The sequence below is a fragment of the Scyliorhinus torazame genome, chromosome X, assembly GCF_047496885.1.
Source record: "Scyliorhinus torazame isolate Kashiwa2021f chromosome X, sScyTor2.1, whole genome shotgun sequence".
Classification (NCBI taxonomy): Eukaryota; Metazoa; Chordata; class Chondrichthyes; order Carcharhiniformes; family Scyliorhinidae; genus Scyliorhinus; species Scyliorhinus torazame.
Window position 1 is genome coordinate 19,322,920 of NC_092738.1, and position 19,896 is coordinate 19,342,815.

Here is a 19,896-nt window from a genome sequence, read left to right on the forward strand (position 1 = left end):
TCACACACACTCACCTCTCTCACACACTAATCACACAAACACACTTATTCACATACACACTAATCTCACACATACTAATCTTTCACACATACGCACTAATCTCTCTCTCACACACACTAATCTCACACATGCACACACTAATCTCACACACACACTAATCTCACACACACACACTAATCTCACACAAACTAATCTAATACATACACACACTAATCCCACACACACACGCTAATATTTCAAACATACTAATTTTTCACACATGCACACTGATCTCTATCTCACACACACTAATCTCGCATACACACACAAATCTAACACATACACACATACACTAATCTAACACACACTCATCTCACACACACTAATCTATCACACACACACACATTAATTTCATGCACGCACCCACACACTAATCTCACACACACACAGTAATCTAACACATACACACACAATCTCACACACACTAATCACACACACATTATTCATAGAATTTACAGTGCAGAAGGAGGCCATTCGGCCCATCGAGTCTGCACCAGCTCTTGGAAAGAGCACCCTACCCAAGCCCACACCTCCACCCTATCCCCATACCCCAGTAACCCCACCCAACACTAAGGGCAATTTTGGACACTAAGGGCAATTTAGCAAGGCCAATCCACCTAGCCTGCACATCTTTGGACTGTGGGAGGAAACCGGAGCACCCGGAGGAAACCCACGCAGACACGGGGAGAACGTACAGACTCCGCACAGACAGTGACCCAAGCCGGAAATCGAACCTGGGACCCTGGAGCTGTGAAGCAATTGTGCGAACCACCATGCTACCGTGTTGCCCTAATCTCACACACACACACACACTAATCTCACACACACACACCCACTAATCTCACAAACACACACCCACTAATCTCACACACACACACCCACTAATCTCACACACACACTCATCTCTCACACACAAAGTCTCGCACACACACATAGTCTCACACACACACATAGTCTCACACACACACACTAATCTCTCACACACACACTAGTCTCACACATGCACACTAGTCTCACACACGCACACTAATTTCACACACTCACTAATTTCACACACTCACTAATCTTACAAACACACCAAGAAATAGGTAGGAAACTCACGGTGGTAAAATTCTGTGGGCCACACAGCCTGCCCCGGAATCTGCAGTCAAGGACCATGTCCTCGATCTGGTGACCGAGGCGGTTGAAAATTTTGAACATGACGTTCTCTGTTGCCCGAGGGGGCAGGAAGTGTGAAAAATCCAGCAACTTTTCAAACCACATCCAGTGCGTGTCCTTTAGGATCTCCCGAGCGGTAGGGTTTAGGCTCCGACTTTCATTCAGGAGCCCTAGCCATTGGCCAGTCAGGTAGACGTCCGACTTGGTCATCCTTCGGAGGATCAGCATATTGTTGTTGCAAATGGTGACGGCGGGAAAGGAGAGGTTCTTGGCCCAGATCATGTGGAGTTTGGTGTGGACTGGGGTGGAGAGCAGGTACCTAATCCTGTTGGAGGACCATGTGCAGAGTAATCCGAGAGAGACGAGGAAGGCTATGAACCACAGTAGCCGCCGCTGGTGGGACAGGCGCTTGCAGAAGATGTACCTGATGCCGTGAAATTTGGTGTGCTCCAGGAATGGGTCAGTGACTTGATTCAGAGGATGATCACCTTTGCAACCGAGGCCCATAGTTATCCTGCTTCACCTTAACTGTGGACCACCGCCATCATTACAAGCCCTTCTTACCGTGCGAAATGGCTGTGGCTTCCTTGAAGAATAAGAGAGAGAGAGGGAGAAAGATGCTTGCAAGCTTCTCTGGCAAATTCCACACTGCGTGCATCCTCTGCTGTTGAGCTGAAATCAGCCTGCAGCTTAGTTACAGAGAGTGGGTGTAGAGAGCACTGAATAAAAACCCTCTCGTCGGGGATCCTGCATTCACCTTCTTTGTCCGTGGCAGTTAGCCCGTCTCTCACTCACTCTTTGGAGTGTTCCCCCACTACTCCGGGATGCTGCTTACAATTCAATGCTCTCAGGAAGAGAGAGGTTGGCAACGAGCAGGCAAGGCAACCGCACCAGGGAGAGCAGCTCCCTCTGTCAACCAAGTTCTGTACTAGCACTGGGGAGATAGACTAGGTCGGCAGTAAGATTCGGAGGCAGGCAAGCGGCCAATTCCAGGTACTGATGAGATGCAGCCCAGAGCTCTCAGTTAGCTGGAGTGAATGACAGGGAGTCACAGTGTCGGAGCTGCTCTATAAACAGTGATTAAAACTCAACAATAAAAGGCTGCTTAAATCAACTCAAGCGACTCACTGTACAGTCACAGCTGTGTTAACGCTCGCCTTCCTGTCCTTCATCGAGCCTTTAGCTACTTGCCTACAATTTGTCAGCTCAGCAATTGTGACAAGGGCCACACATATCCATCAAATCTTCAAACCTCTCATAACAGCAGGAACTTTTCAGTGTCACATCCAACGTCTCAGCAGATGTCGTGCTCTTCCGAATGTGCTGTACGCCTCATATGGGGCAGCACGGTCGCACAGCTGTTTCTTCACAGCTCCAGGGTCCCGGGTTCGATTCCCGGCTTGGGTCACTGTCTGTTCAGAGACTGCACGTTCTCCCCGTGTCTGCGTGGGTTTCCTCCGGGTGCTCCGGTTTCCTCCCACAAGTCCCGAAAGACGTGCTTGTTAGGTCAATTGGACATTCTGAATTCTCCCTCCGTGTACCCGAACAGGCGCCGGAATGTGGCGACTAGGGGATTTTCACAGTAACTTCATTGCAGTGTTAATGCAAGCTTACTTGTGACACAAATAAAGATTATTATTATTCTATGTGATACACTTTTAAAATTTGAATTCAGCTTCAATCATGTCTTGCTGGAATGCACTAATCATATTTAGAGTTCGGTGTTGGCATTTCATTATGACTTGGTGCGTTCAGTCAATGATTGCATGGTCAAGTGGAACATGGGTTTAATTCCCATCTGCTGAGTTACCTGAGTTACAGTTGATTAAGCAGTGGGGAAATTGACTCGAACCCCATGTACTGCCTCACTGGCCAGTGACTCCTATGGTGGTGGGCTGCCTTCTTGAACCGTTGCAGTCCATGTGGCGTAGGTACACCCACTGTGCTGTGAGGCAGTTCCAGGATTTTGACCCAGCGACAGTGAAGGAACGGCCGATATATTTCCAAGTCAGGATGGCGAGTGACTCGGACGGGAACCTCCAGGTGGTGGGGCTCCCAGGTATCTGCTGCTCTTGTCCTTCTAGATGGCAGTGGTCGTGGGTTTTGGACGTGCTCTGTAGGGAGGTACACACTGCAGCCATGGAGCGTCACTCGTTGAGGGAATGGATGTTTCAGCATCATAGTAGACACTTGGTAAACGTCCATCCTGCACGGTAGCACAATGGTTAGCACTGTTGCTTCACAGTGCCAGAGTCCTGGGTTCGATTCCTGGCTTGGGTCACTGTCTGTGCAGAGTCTGCACGTTCTCCCCGTGTGTGCGTGGGTTTCCTCCGGGGGCTCCGGTTTCCTCCCACAGTCCAAAGATATGCAGGTTAGGTGGATTGGCCGTGCTAAATTGCCAATTGGTGTCCAAAAAATGTTAAGTGGGGGTTACTGGGTTACGGGGATGGGGTAGATACGTGGGCTTCAGTAGGGTGCTCTTTGTAAGGGCCGGTGCCGACTCGATGGGCCGAATGGCCTCCTTCTACACTGTAGTTTCTATGATTCTATGGACAAGCATTTGTTGCCCATCCCTAATTGACCTTGAACTGAGTGGCTTGCATTTCAGAGGGGGGCAGTAATAATAATTATAATAATCGCTTATTGTCACAAGTAGGCTTCAATGAAGTTACTGTGAAAAGCCCCTAGTCGCCACATTCCGGCGCCTGTTCGGGGAGGCGGGTACGGGAATTGAACCCGCGCTGCTGGCCTTGTTCTGCATTACAAGCCAGCTGTTTAGCCCAATTTGCTAAACCAGCTCCTGCAAAGAGTCAACCGTACTGCTGTGTGGGTCTGGAGTTAGGGCAGCATGGTGGCACAGTGACTAGCACTGTTGCTTCACAGCATCAGGGTCCCAGGTTCAATTCCCGGCTTGGGTCACTGTCTGTGCGGAGTCTGCACGTTCTCCCCGTGTCTGTGTGGGTTTCCTCCGGGTGCTCCGGTTTCCTCCCACACGTCCCGAAAGACGTGCTTGTTAGGTGAATTGGACATTCTGAATTCTCCCTCTGTGACCCGAACAGGCGCCGGAATGTGGCGACGAGGGGATTTTCACAGTAACTTCATTGCAGTGTTAAGGTAAGCTTACTGGTGACAATAATAAAGATTAGTGATTGGTGGACAAGTGGCACGATTTCCAGTCTCACAGAGCTGAGCCTATCACAGCACTTGTTCCAACCTGCCCCATGCAAGTTAGATAATGTTAGCACTGAGAGAGACGGTTGGGCTTGATTTCAATGCAACAGGTCAATTTGGTCTCTGAGGACCATCGGTTGTTGCTGTTAAAGTTTGGGTTTGGTTTCTCGGTGCCCCTTCCCCGGTTAGTCTGTCCCACCATTTACCAATGGTGGCCAGGTGGGCGAATGTTCCCTCCTTGCCAGAGCAAATCCAGCCTGGAATTCCCAACGTCAATGGAATCCATCACCGGAACGGCTTCTGTGGCTCGGCAAATGGCTGATAGTTCTTAGGCTTGACTCAATCCTGGCAGATTAGACCCCTTCCCACCCCAGGAGCATCAAGGGTAGTTTTGGGGTCATGTAGGCTGAATTTGTCTCTTGTGTTATTGGGAGTGGTGAAAATGTCACAAGGTCTCAATTAATGATCGAAGAACCATAGGGGAGCCCAGAACAGCAGGAAGGGGGGTCAGAACCTTAACGTTTGAGCCAGGCCATTAAGGGGATTATGCCAGGCAACACAAAGGGGAGTGGAAATTTGGAACTCTCTCCCCTCTCTCCCCCCCCCCCGCCCCCCCCCAAAAGCTATTGGAGATCAACGGGAAATTTGAAAATTGTGATTTATTGCTTCTTGTTAGAGAAGGGGCTTAAAGGTTACACGAGCAGAGTGGGGAGTTGGAGACAATTGCAGATTGCCAATGATCTGATGGAATTGAGAAACAGACTCAACGGCCTCCTCTGGTTCCCATGTTCCACTTGAATGTCAAGGTTAATGAGATGCAGTCATCAGTCTCTGTTTTGCAACCGCTTTGAGTAGTGGATTTAGTGCAATGCTGACATGTTTACTATACATTTAACGGTCTGAGTTTGGGACTATTGACTGTCTTGACAGACATCACTCTTGACCTCGCGATTTGGTACGTCCCAGGGCCTCCCAAGATTCAGCAGCCCGGCCCAGAGCTGTATCGCGGCAACAATATGTAAATGAAGGCCTCTTATTCTCCCCTCAAATTGCTCAGGCGCCAGTCGGTCTGTTATTGTGCGAATTGGCTGCCATTTTTCTATCATTATAACACTTCAAAAAGTACATTGTTGGCTCTACGGTGCTCTGTTCCCGAGACCGTGAAAAACGGGATAACAATGCAAATCATTCTTTCTTCTAATGTTGCCCAGGGTTTTGCCTTGGAGCAACCTCATGAATTCGAACAGAATTTAAAAAATAAAAAAAATTTAGAGTACCCAATTCATTTTTTCCAATGAAGGGGCAATTTAGCGTGGCCAATCCACCTACCCTGCCCATCTTTGGGTTGTGGGGGGCGAAACCCACGCAGACACGGGGAGAATGTGCAAACTCCACACGGACAGTGACCCAGGGCCGGGATCGAACCTGGGACCTCGGCACCGTGAGGCAGCAGTGCTAACCACTGCGCCACCGTGCCACCCTCAAATTTCGATTTCGAACATAATTAAGGCCAGTATGCAGCATTCAGTAAAATTGCCCTGTAATATGCCAGAGCCAGATGTTACATCAACTGACAGACAAAAGCTCACAGCTGCACATTGCACTTCAGACAGGAATCACGCATTGATTTTGAACCAATCCACATGGAATCGCTGTCAAAACTTTGCAGTTGCTACTGGCAACAGCCAAGGTGGCTTTTAGCTGGTGAACCCCTGAAATGAATGTTTAAATACAGCTTGAGCACACAGTGCAAAGGAGTTACTTATGCTTCTTTCCAAACTAAAATGGCGACAAATATAGGCCGGATTCTCCGATTTGAAGACTGGCGCCGGTGTGGGAACAGTGGCGTTTTACACCAGAAAAAACGGCGCAAAAGCTGCACCGATCCTCCGTCTGGTGAGGGGCCAGCAGGCACGGCTGGAGAATTGGTGGGTCCGTGGCCGGGCATGCGCACGGCGGCGGCGTCCTGCGGCGGCCGCACCGTGCAACATGGCGTCGGCCCCGCGCGGAGCCAACCTGCCAAAACCTGCCCCCCTTTGACCAGGCTTGCCACCCCAGGACCACCCCCAACCAGTGCCCCCAGCCCCCACCAAAGCCCCCCCTCCACACCCGACTGTGGCGGTGCTGGACTCAGTCCGCAGCCGCCACACCGGGTTCCCGGAAGAAAAGAGCACACGTGTCCCGTGCCGTCAGGAACTCTGCCCGTCGGGGGCGGAGCATCGGGGGAGGGCCTTAGGTGACGTCTGTACAACATTTTCGAGGGGCAGAGCATCGCAAAAGAAGTGCCGTCCCTGATTTCGGCGCAAATGGGTATTCTCCGGCTGATGGGCGAACGCGATTTCGGCGTCAGCGACCGGAGAAACCCGCCCAGGGAATTCCTTTTCCCAGAGGACACGGGGCGGGATTCTCCGCTATCTGGCGGGGCAGGCCGTACCGGCGCCGAGGAGTGGCGTGAACCACTCGGGCATCGGGCCGCCTGGAAGGTGCGGAATCCTCTGCGCCTTCAGGGGCTAGGCCGGGGTTGACGCCGCGCCAGCCAGCGCGGAAGGGCTTGGCGCCGCGCAACCCGTCGGTCGGCGCGGGTTTCCGCATGCGCGGAAGCGCCAGCGTGTGCTGGCGTCATCCCAGCATATGCGCAGGGGGATTCTTCTCCGCGCCGGACATGGCAGAGGTTGACAGCTGGCGTGGAAGGAAGGAAAGAGTGCCCCCACGGCACAGGCCCGCCCGCGGATCGGTGGGTCCCGATTGCGGGCCAGGCCACCGGGGGGGCCCCCCACCCCCGGGTCCAGATCCCCCTGCGCCCCCCCCCCCCCCCCCGAGGACTCTGCAGGCCAACTGTAGAGCTAAGTCCCGCCGGTACGGACCTGGTTTGATTTACGCCAGCGGGACTGGCCGAAAACGGGCGGCCGCTCGGCCCATCGCGGGCCGGAGAATCGCCGGGGGTGCCGCTGCCTGCCAAAACCCCGGTGCCGGAGAATTCGGCAGTCGGTGTCGGGGCGGCGGGGCGGGATTCATGCCGCCCCCCCGGCGATTCTCCGACCCGGCGGGGGGTCGGCAAATCCCGCCCACGTTCTTTTATCTCACAAGCTCTGAATATTTTCTCTGCCGTTTTCCTGCTTTCATTTGATGCGGGTGTCATGGTGATGGGATTTGTGCATGAGTGATGTCAACCTGCAATCTCAGCAGCTGACCAAATCGATACAGATCTGTTTAAGAAAGATTTTTTTCACAGCAAGGAAGACACCGACTAAAAATGGCTGGCACGGGTCACCTGATGGGGCTGGATTCTCCAATAATGAGGCTCTGTCCGCACACCAGCGTCAAAATGCAGGCATTTCACTCTGGACTTTCCTTAAGAAAGTCCTGTGCGATTCTCCTACCCGTAGGGGCCTGGCAGGGCCCCGGAGTGCTTCTCACAGCCCTGGCTGCGGATACGGGGCCCTGCACTTCCGGTCGGGAGTCCGCGCATGCGCACGGTGGCGGCTTATGGCGGCCGCCCCGTGCAACATTGCAGACTCGCACCGCGGAGCGGCACCAATAATGTAGGCCCCCCCCCCCGGATCGTGGATGCCCGTGGATCGGTGCTGCCTGATCGTTTGCCTGGCCATCCATGAGGCCCCCCCCCCCCGGTGAAGGACCCAGGACCCCCCCCCCCTCCCCCCACTAGGGCGGCCGTGGACTGAGTCCGCAGCCGCCACCGGCCGTTTCCGGCAGCCGATATGTGGTTAGAACCACACCGTCAGGAACCCGGCCAGTTTTGCGCGGAGAATCGCGGGGAGGGGGCGCCTCGGTCAATGGCCCCCTACCGAATAGTTCGCACCCGAGAGATTCTCCGGGGACTAGCGAATCGTGGGAGCGGCGTCGGACCGGATACCAGCATAAACGCCCATTCTCCACCCCCGCGCCGATCGCGATTTTGGCACAGAGGCTCGGCGAACCGAGACCCTGATGTCTGGTATTGTAGACTGACCAGTTTTCGGGAACATTCCTGTGTAAATTGCACCGCAGACATGCCATGACATGTTGCTCATGGAATTTCATGCCTGAGGATGTCAAGGTCCACTTCACAAAGTAACTATCGAAAGGAACGGTGCATCGCATTTGTCCCATTACGATAGTGACATTTAAGGGGCATCTTGACAAATACATGAATAGGATGGGAATAGAGGGATACGGACCCAGGAAGTGTAGAAGATTGTAGTTTAGTCGGGCAGCATGGTCGGCACGGGCTTGGAGGGCCGAAGGGCCTGTTCCTGTGCTGTATTGTTCTTTGTTCTTTTGTTCATTATAAGATGATCTCAAATCAAGATTGGAAGTCTCTACTAGGACAATGTTTTCCTGGAAGATCTCATCAAAATGGATAATGACTCATTCAGAAGCTAATAACTGGGAGAACAAAAGACAGATTCAAACATCAGATATGCAAACCCTTTCTGACATCAAGTGGAAAATAGGTCATGTGACATGTAACCATTTATTAATCTCTTTCTACAATTATTAAACAGAAGCAAAACAGCAGTCTGGGCGAGCTGCCATTGGAGGAGTAAGGAGCTCTCTTCCCTTCTTTCAAGTTAAGGCCCTGGGTGGGATACTCTGATCCTGAGGCTAAGTGTTGACGCCGTCGTAAACGCCGTTGCGTTTCCCGACGGCGTCAACATGGCCTCAGGATCAGCAATTCTGGCCCCTACAGGGGGCCAGCACGGCACTGGAGCGACCCACGCCGCTCCAGCAGCTGATCCTGGCATCAACTGGGCGCCGCGGGGTCCGCGCAGGAGCAGTGGCTCCCTTCTCCGCGCCGGCCCCTGCGCAACATGGCGCAGGGCTACAGAGGCCGGCGTCGAACAAAGGAGGCCCGCAGCCTAAGAGGTCGGCCCGCCGATCGGTGGGCCGTGATCGCGGGCCAGGCCACAGTGGAGGTCCCCCTGGGGTCGGACCCCCCTCCCCCCCCCCCCCACAGACCACCCCCGGATCCTTCCACGCCGAGGTTCCGCCAGGTAAGACCAGATTAGAACGGTGCCGGTGGGACTCGGGTTTCTTGTTACGGCCGCTCGGCCCATCCCGGGCTGACAATCACCGGGGGGGACCCCGTAGAGCGGCCCCCGACCGGCGCCACGCCGACCACACCGGCGCCGATGGCGCCCATTCCCCGCTCTGCACCGGTCGCGGCGTTTCTCTGACCCGGCCCTGGGCTGAGAGAATCCCGCCCCCTATCTCTGGCACTTGGAAAATCCAGCACAGATATCGTTAATTTCCATCGAAGGGAACATCATTTCCATTGAAAGGAACATCAGGAGCACCTCTCATCGATTTCTGGAAAAGACGGATTATGAATTTGAAAAGGAAACTGTGTCCAGCAAAAGCAGTCACATGTGCTGAGATTTTGCCCCCACGTACGCTGCGAGCACAAACGGCGACGTGGGTGCAAAATATCACGAAACTCGGAAACCGGGAATCTCGTTGGCGAGATTTCGTTTTCCGGTTTGTCCCACTCCCCGGCAATGACATAATGAGGTTCCCGCTCAGGAAAGTTGGGAATTTCAACGCATTTACACATAATTAGTGGACTTCCCCGCCGTATCGTCGCCCCACAATTCCTCTCCTGCCCCTGGAGAGGGAGGGACATGCCCAGGCATTGCCCCTGGCACCTTGGCACTACCCATTCTGGCAGTGCCAGGGAAGTGACGGGGGTGGTGGCGAGGGGGCACCTCTGTGAAGTTCCATTGGGGGGGGGGGGGGCTTATCGGTTGCGGGGGATTTTCCATGTGCGGGGGGGGGGTGGTTCCTGTATTCTCTATCAGAGATCGGGGCGTGCTTTATCTCACGATTCCTGGTTGCTAGTTTCCCCGCAACCCCCTGCCAGTGAGACAGGGTGGCCCATGCCTCCGGATTCTTTCTTCACCACAGGGCTGGACTTACTGGCAAGAAATCCAAGCTATGCAGTCTGCAGCCTCAGCCAGTCACTCTCGTGTAGCAAATGGAAAATTCCGCCCATGAACCTCAACACAACCCCTGGAATTCAAAGGAAGCTGTACAAACCACAGCCGCAGTGTCCAGCAAAGAACTCCAAAGGCGAACTCCCTTTTTGCCTTTCAGTGTCAAACCTTTGGCTGAGAAGGTAACTTATTCCAGTAAAAGTGTGCTTGCTTGTGGATGTGTGAATGTGGGTCGCCAACATTCGAGAAGCACGGGTATCCTTTTTGTTCAACATTTTGCTATCTGCACCTGAATGGGTTTTTAACTCAATAAAAACCAACCCACATTTTGGATTTCAGAATCCAAGCAAGCCTGGCAGTCTTGCTCCTTTAATCAGTACACAAGTGGTTCAACATAGACATTGATCCTTCAAAATCCTTCACAAAACTCTGCTACAGCCAGACCCGTAGTGGGGAATGAGGGAAATCATTTTGACCCCTCCTCACATGGTCAGAACAGTGGGAGGCAACAGCATAATTACTAGGCCAAGACTCTCACAATCAGACATTTAAAACGATTTGGTCAAAAATGCTGTCATCCAGAAACAAAAAAACAAGTATATGACTCAACACTTTGTCCACTCACTGGTTTTGAAAATTCAACAGTCTCTTCACTAGTTGCCAACTCTGGTCCGACATATTCCTGGAGGTGTCATCTGTTATGGGCCAGGGTTTAGAGAACCCCAAAGTGCATCATGGAGTTCACCTGACCCACAACTTTTAATAGATTGTGGGATGGGGAGCACACGGCCCACTCTACAGGTGCGGTACAGCAGAAATGGAAAAGTACTTTTTAAAGCAAAACAATGTTTATTCTATGAACTCAAGTTAACCTTTTTAAAACAAACAGTGAACTTCTTAGCAACCATCAATTCAAATACAACCCCCAAAGACTACAACACTAAGTAATCTGTATGTTTGGGTTACATTTAATACTGAGACCTTTTTACAATTCTGAGTTTGCCAAATGATCCATAGATAGTCTTTGCATGGCAGAGATCAACAGCAGTGCAGCTCACAGACACACCCCAAGCTTTTTCTCAAACTGAAACTAAAAAGCAGAAGTGGAGCTCAGCTCCACCCACACTCTGACATCACTCCAGTAACATGAGCAGCTCCATTTCTTAAAGGTACATTTCTTAAACACCCATTTCTTAAAGGGTACTCTAGCATGACACATCATAAAATAATAATAATCTTTATTATTGTCACAAGTAGGATTACATTACACTGCAATTATGTTACTCTGAAAAGCCCCTAGTCGCCACACTCCGGCGCCTGTTCGGGTACACTGAGGGAGAATTCAGAATGTCCAATTCACCTAGCAGCACGTCTTTCGGGATTTGTGGGAGGAAACTGGAGCACCCGGAGGAAACCCACGCAGACACGTGCAGACTCCGCACAGACAGTGATCCAGACCGGGAATTGAACCTGGGTCCCTGGCGCTTTGAAGCAACAGTGCTAACCACTGTGCTATCATGCCGCCCTATAACCTTATTGTCCTTAACCATAACCTTTACATAACCTTACTGTCTGCAACTGCCCCGCACCCCCCATCACACTAGTCGTTGGCCTGCTGACATGTCCATCCTGTAGCTTGCCTGTGTGCTGCCGATTGGAAAGCGGGTAGACTCTTCATTATCTGATTGGATGATTATTGACCTTTAGTCCAATGGCCTTTCCTCCCAACCCCCATGCCTGACCTTTGTATGTGTTTAAAGAAGTTGATTTAATTTTTTAATGCTCCCCATGATTTCTCTGTCTGGTTTTGCTCACGGTAACATAAATCTTCAATTCCTGGTCAGTCCTGAAGGAGTTGGCAACCCCAGCTTCGAATTCCTACAGTGCAGAAGGAGGCCATTCAGCCCATCAAATCTGCACCGACCCTCCGAAAGAGCACTGCACCTAGGCCTACCCCCCACTCTAGCCCCGTAACCCCACCTACCCTGCACATCTTTGGACTGTGGGAGGAAGCCCACGCAGACACGGGGAGAACGTGCAGTCTCCACACAGACAGTCACCAAAGGCCGGAATTGAACCCGGATCCCTGGCGCTGTGAGGCAGCAGTGCTAACCACTGTGCCACCATGCCACTCCTAGAGATTGTACCGTCTTGTTAAGAGAGGGCCAATCCGAATTGTATAAACTACTCTAATTGTGAAAAAAGTGTAGGCCTAAACCTGTGTTATAGTCTGAGAGCAGCTTCAACACTGCTGTCCTTTTATTTTATAATGATCTTCGGCCTACTGCACTGCTCCTCCCTACTACCACACGTCCAAACAGAGGACCACACAGATTGCCCAGTTTTCTTTGTCAATGTACAGACGATAGGCTTGTTCATTTTAATACCGGCCAAGTTCTCATCCTTGCAGAGTCGAATGACTGCTTCATTTACTAATATGTTTGTGAAAGCTTTATCTCAAAGCACTTTGCTGCAAACTCACTATGGGTGAGAGAGGGCCAGAGCACTAGTGGATGACTGGGCCCTTTGATCAACAGAGTGGATAGTTTGATTCGCATCAACATGTGACCTTGCTGGCTGGGCTGGTTTATTGTGGGACTGCTGTTACCCTTATACCCTCTATCCACCCTCTCCCTCATGTCCCACTCACCCCCGTGCTCACTGGCCGACATTGGCACCTGTTATGGCAGTGCTTTAATTTTAAAACTCTCATCCTCATGTTGAAGTCCTACCATAGCCTCACCCCTCCCCCATCTCAGTAAACACTTCCAGCCCTACAACGCCCCCACGATATCAGCGCTACTCCAACTCTGACCTCTTGCTGTTGCTGTGCTCTGGATGGCCCTGTCGTATTCAGTTGACTAGGCCAAAGCTCTGGTATTCCCTCCATAAACCTCACTGCCCTCTTTCTCCGTCTTGAGGATGCTACCTAGAACCTCTTTGAACATGTTTTACTCACCCCTTTGTATATCTCCTCCTGTGTCTCAGGGTCAACTGTGGGGGATAACGGGCTGGATTCGCCGTTTCAGCGGCTAAGTGCCGGAGAATTCTCGGGCGTTTTACGACGCCAGAATCGGCGCCGAACTCTCGCCGATTCCGGAATCGGTGAGGGGCTAGCAGCGGCGCCGGGTGAAACTCCCGGCTCCCGGGCCAAAAACGGCCGAAGAATAGCCGTGTCTCTGGCCGCGCACGGCTGACGACCTGCAGCGGCCACACAGTACAACACGGCGCCGGCTGTGCGCGGACCTAACCCGCCAACCACCACCCCACAGGCCACCCCCCACCAGATCCCCCAGCCCTCGCGAAAGCGCCCCCCCCCCCCCCCCCCCCACCCCGGCCATGTTATACCGTGTTTATAGAGAGATGCAGAATCATTCCTCATGATCCCGACTGCCACGGTGATGATTAAACCTCATTTCCCCTCCGGCCCCACCTTCCCAAGCTGGATAAACCTGGACAAAAAGCCTCGACAAAACAAACCGACCTGTCTGACGGCCGATTATGGAAAGGTATTATCCAAGCAATCTGCTCATTCAGGATGGCTGACTCATTGGGTTTTAATAAAGGAAAGCAATCAGGATTTCTTCAGAGTGGATCATTCTTGCTGTGTCGGGTGACAGCTTAACTGACCATAAAATCGAGGCGTCTGTTCATTTGCCCATCAAGATTGGTGTGATAGCACAACAGTTGGCTGCTATAAATCCTTGCTCTTTCCAGCTTCAGGATTAGTTCGCTGCTAAAGGGCACATTTCACAAGAACAAAATGCCAACAGAACTAAAAGTCTGGAAGTGGCAATGGATGGTGTCAGCAGACTAGCGTCGGGACATTTGCATCATGTCCCTTCACATATTGTTTCAGCAAAGGCGTCAACATAATTAGAGTGAGTGGGCTCATGTCTCTGCTAAAATGGATGTCCTAAAAATTCACAATGCATTCATTTGCAAGTGTCACCAACAATCATTTGGAGGATAGGGAAGAACCCAAAATTGGCTTTGTGCGCCATCTCAATCCCATTATTTGTGAGCATGAGACAATTGGCCAGAGGAGAGGAAGCAAGTGGCAGCAATGGAGGGAGGACTATCCCAGCATGCATAGCAGGTGTGAAAGCTCTCTAATAAAGCTAAAGGTTATTCTTATTCGTTCACAGGATTTGGGTGTCGCTGGGTTAAACTTACATGAGCCTTTGAGAAGCCATTTTTACATCTTCATTCTCAGGATGTGGGCTTCGCTGACTAGGCCAGCATTTATTGCCCATCCCTAATTGCCCTCAAGAGGGTGCTGGTGAGCTGCCTTCTTGAACCGCTGCAGTCCCTGTGGCATAGGTACACCCACAGTGCTGTTAGGGAGGGAGTGCCAGGATTTTGATCTAGTGATGTCAGAGAGATCTGGGCGTGCAGGTCCACAGATCTTTGAAGATGGCAACACAAGTGGACAAGGTAGTCAAGAAAGCAGACGGAATGCTTGCCTTCATTGGACGGGGCATCGAGTATAAAAACAGGCAAGTTGTACAGAACCTTGATAAGGCTGCACTTGGAATATTGCGCACAATTCTGGTCGCCTCACTACCAGAAGGATGTGGAGGCTTTGGAGGGGGTGCAGAGGAGGTTTACCAGAATGTTGCCGGGTCTGGAGGGTGTTAGCTATGCGGAGAAGCTGAATAGACGCGGACTGTTTTCATTAGAACGACGGAGGTTGAGGGGTGACCTGATAGAGATCTACAAGATTATAAGGGACATGGATAGAGTGGATGGGCAGGCACTCTTTCCCAGGGTGGAGGGGTCAGTCACCAGAGGGCACAGGTTTAAGGTCCATGGGGCAACGTTTAGAGGAGATGTGCGAGGCAGGTTATTTACACAGAGGGTGGTGAGTGCCTGGAACGCGTTGCCAGGGGAGGTTGTGGAAGCAGATACATTAACGGCATTGAAAAGGCATCTTGACAAACACGTGGATAGGATGGGTATAGAGCGATACGGCACAAGGAAGTGCTGAGGGTTTTGGCCAAAGGTGGTATCATGATCCGTACAGGCTTGGAGGGCCGAAGGGCCTGTTCCTGTGCTGTATTGTTCTTTGTCCTTTGAGAGGATGGTGAAGGAATTTGTCCTGCTTTTTGTGGACAGGGCATACCTGGGCAATTTTCCCGACATTGTTGGTCGATGCCAGTGTCGTAGCTATACTGGAACAGCTTGGCTAGGGGCATGGCAAGTAGTACTGCCAGGGTGCTGTCAGGACTCACAGTCTAAATGACACATGTACATATTTCAGATGAATGTGGACATGAATTTGTTTGACATCAATTAAGGGAGATTTCATTGTTTGATTTTTAAGCATGTCATAGATGTTGAAGAGTGTATAAAATCCAGTATTAAAAACTTGAGGGAGAACGTTAAATGCACAATCCACTGATGATAAGTGAGAGAAGGAACTGTTTGGTGGAACACTTCCAATGCTTGTTGTATAGATCAAAGACCAATAATGTGCAAGAATCATTCTCTCAGGGGGCATCCAGCAAAAACAGATGCTTAATTTCCAAAGCTGTAATCTTGCTCGTCTGTCTATCTGTCCGTTGTACAGAGTGAAAGCTGGTCAAAGGCTTTGCAGTACTGTCATCACAATTGAACATTCTGAATTCTCCCTCTGTGACCCGAACAGGCGCCGGAATGTGGCGACGAGGGGATTGTCACAGTAACTTCATTGCAGTGTCAATGTAAACCTACTTGTGACACTAATAAAGATTATTATTATAAAAAGTTAATTGTCACAACACAGAAGACTTTCCAAAGCGAATGGTCATCTGTGGCACTGAAAGGGTTAACAAACATGCGCCCCCCCCCCCCCCCACGACCCATAACTCTTCACTCCTCCAATTCTGGCCTCTTGAACATCCTGATTTTAATTGCTCAACCATTGGCGGCCGTGCCTTCAGCTGCCTGGGAGGACCTAAGCTCGGGAATTCCCTCCCTAAACCTTCCCACCTTGCTCTCATCCTTTAAGACGCTCCTAGAAACCTGCTTCTTTGACCGGGTTTATTGTCACCCCCATCCTAACATCTCCTTGTGACAATTTCTGTTTGATAGCACTCCGATGCAGCACCTGGAGATGTTTTACGACATTAAAGGTTGCCACATAAATGGCAGTTGTTGTTGTCAACATTTTGTCATTTTATTTTTTTGAACCAAGTCTTCGCCCGGTGCCAGGATCTGACTGGGACGATGCATGGATCCGAGATTGATTGAAAACCAGAGCAAATCACATTGTTAAGACATGAGACACAGAAGTGGGAACAATGGATTGTAAAATACCACGTTCTGCGGTTTGGTGCATTCATTTCAGAACATTTTAGGCAACCTATTGTAATATCCGACTGTCCAGTACAAAGTCAGTCAGGAGGGGGAGAGGAGGAACAGGGAGGTACCCTAATGACAATTTGACTGAATTAAGTTCCATCGAGTGAGTTCTGCAATTGATCCTGCAGAATAGCTGCACTGCCATCTCCTGGCCGAATGAAGCAGTGCGCCAATAGAAAGACAGGAATAAGACAAATACTGAAATGAAATGAAAATCGCTTATTGTCACGAGTAGGCTTCAAATGAAGTTACTGTGAAAAGCCCCTAGTCGCCACATTCCGGCGCCTGTTCGGGGAGGCTGTTACGGGAAACACTCGGTCGGTCAGGCAGCTTCTGTGGAGCGAGAAGCAGAGTTAACCGTACGTCAGACGCACAGAAAGCTCATCGAGCTGAGGCGTTAACTCTGTTTGACTCTCTTCACAGATGCTGCCTGGTTTACTGAGCATTTCCACGTTCTCTGTTTCTATTTCTGATTTTCTAATATTGAGGAACTGAAGATGCAGTTGGCTTACCTTTGATAAGCAGCTGTGAAGTATTTTAAATTGTCCATCAGGCAAATAGAATTGCAGAATGATACGCCCACCCTCCAGACCACAACAACTTGCTGTGTAAAAAGAAATTCTCCACCTTAAAGCTTCAATTTCTTCGCCAACGATCTTAACTCTGTCTCCTGCTTACCAAGCCTCCGTCAGAATTCCTTCTAGTTTATGTTCCGAATCAATACTTGAGGCATTTCAAAGCTATCTTTTAAAGCTGTCCCTGTTCAGTGTGTAACCTCCCAGCGTCATTGTTAGTGTTGTGCAGGCTTTTCAGGAGCCTACTCACTGGATGCAAAGTCCAGGGAAATCCAGGAGAGATGGCGGGCAAGGCCGGACATTCCTACCAGAGGTCAACGGTCCGTCAAATATTCCATCCTGCCTGCGGCGATTCCCGCGGCGAGCAGGATTGGAAAATTTACCCCAGCACCTTTCTCATTGAAAGATGAGAGGCTGGAGATTGGTTCAGGCACAGCAGTTCGGAGAGGAGACAGGAGAGGAATTTCACCAACACTCTCTCTCAAAATCATAGAACCATAGGATCCCTACAGTGCAGAAGGAGGCCATTCGACCCATCGAGTCTGCACCGACCCACTGAAAGGCCACTCTACCTGGGCCCACTCCCCCACCCTATTCACACAGCCCCGTCTAACCTGCACATCTTTGGACACCAAGGGACAATTTATCATGGCCAATCCACCTTACCTGTACATCTTTGGACACTAAGGGACAATTTAGCATGGCCAATCCACCTAACCTGCACATCTTTGGACACTAAGGGACAATTTATCATGGCCAATCCACCTAACCTGCACATCTTTGGACACTAATGGACAATTTAACATGGCCAGTCCACCTAACCTGTACATCTTTGGACACTAAGGGACAATTTAGCATGGCCAATCCACCTAACCTGCACATCTTTGGACACTAAGGGACAATTAATCATGGCCAATCCATCTAACCTGCACATCTTTGGACACTAAGGGACAATTTAACATGGCCAATCCACCTAACCTGCACATCTTTGGACACTAATGGACAATTTAACATGGCCAGTCCACCTAACCTGTACATCTTTGGACACTAAGGGACAATTTAACATGGCCAGTCCACCTAACCTGTACATCTTTGGACACTAAGGGACAATTTAACATGGCCAGTCCACCTAACCTGTACATCTTTGGACACTAAGGGACAATTTAGCATGGCCAATCCACCTAACCTGCACATCTTTGGACACTAAGGGACAATTAATCATGGCCAATCCATCTAACCTGCACATCTTTGGACACTAAGGGACAATTTAACATGGCCAATCCACCTAACCTGCACATCTTTGGACACTAATGGACAATTTAACATGGCCAGTCCACCTAACCTGTACATCTTTGGACACTAAGGGACAATTTAACATGGCCAGTCCACCTAACCTGTACATCTTTGGACACTAAGGGACAATTTAACATGGCCAGTCCACCTAACCTGTACATCTTTGGACACTAAGGGACAATTTAACATGGCCAATCCACCTAACCTGCACATCTTTGGACTGTGGAAGGAAACCGGAGCACCCGGAGGAAACCCACGCAGACATGGGGAGAAGGTGTAAACTCCACACAGTCACCCTAGGCCGGAATTGAACCCGGGTCCCTGGCACTGTGAGGCAGCAGTGCTAACCACTGTGCCACCATGCCGCCCAGACCAGGTTGAAATATTTATTTTCGGACTGCAGCCCAGTGACTATTTCTAACGGTCACACACTGCTGCAACCCAGCTGCAGATTTATATGTTCATCAGATTGAGACTGGGCAGAGTATTTTGTCGTATAAGGGTCTGATACATATCGGGGTACAATGGGACTGAGTACAGTACCGCCACACAGTTATGTGATAGAACACTGAACCTACACCTCGGGGGGCGATTTAGCGATCCTGTTGCCCGGCGCAGATCCGGGCGCAACAGGTGAATTTTGCGCGAGTCCATAAGCGGGCTCCACGCCGGATGGGAAACCTCGCGGGAGTCACCCGACTCCTTCCACCGGACGCGATCCAGAACTCGCCTTCGCTAGGTGAGATCCAGATCTGAACATTTTAATTAGCCTAATGGCTCATTTAAATACTCGGACGCTGGAATCATCCGCCGCCCAGGACTCACCGGCTCCGCCTGGGAGACCTCACCAGGACGTTGTTTAGTGGTCCGCACAAACGTGGACCAGTCGTAAAGGCATTTGGGGGGGGGGGGTCTCCCAGGCCACTGGAGACCCTGGAATGGTCAGGGGCAGGGCTGGTTTAGCTCAGTGGGTTAGACAGCTGGTTTGTGATGCAGAACGAGGCCAACAGCACGGGCTCAATTCCCGTACCGGCAGAGAATTCTGAATTCTCCCTCAGTGTACTCGAACAGGCGCCGGAATGTGGCGACTAGGGGCTTTTCACAGTAACTTCATTACAGTGTTAATGTAGTTAATGTAAGCCTACTTGTGACAATAAAAGATTTTTCGGGCAGCACGGCAGCATTGTGGATAGCACAATTGCTTCACAGCTCCAGGGTCCCAGGTTCGATTCCGGCTTGGGTCACTGTCTGTGTGGAGTCTGCACATCCTCCCAGTGTCTGCGTGGGTTTCCTCCGGGTGCTCCGGTTTCCTCCCACAGTCCAAAGATGTGCAGGTTAGGTGGATTGGCCATGATAAATTGTCCCTTAGTGTCCAAAATTGC

General features: G+C 50.9%; 1 protein-coding gene across 5 annotated transcripts in view; it reads right to left on the bottom strand.

Moving 5' to 3' along the window:
- Window positions 1-19,896, bottom strand: part of asic1b (acid-sensing (proton-gated) ion channel 1b) — a 1,118,762-nt gene that overhangs the window by 296,374 nt on the left and 802,492 nt on the right. Inside the window, exon 1 of one of the 5 annotated variants that reach the window (XM_072494110.1) lies at window positions 1,141-2,102. The exons of the other annotated variants lie outside the window; for them this stretch is intronic. Within the exon in view, the coding sequence (XP_072350211.1) occupies window positions 1,141-1,704 (564 nt within the window). The 5' untranslated portion in view covers window positions 1,705-2,102. Of the gene's footprint in view, window positions 1-1,140; window positions 2,103-19,896 lie in introns of those variants that run through there. 5 annotated transcript variants of the gene reach the window in all.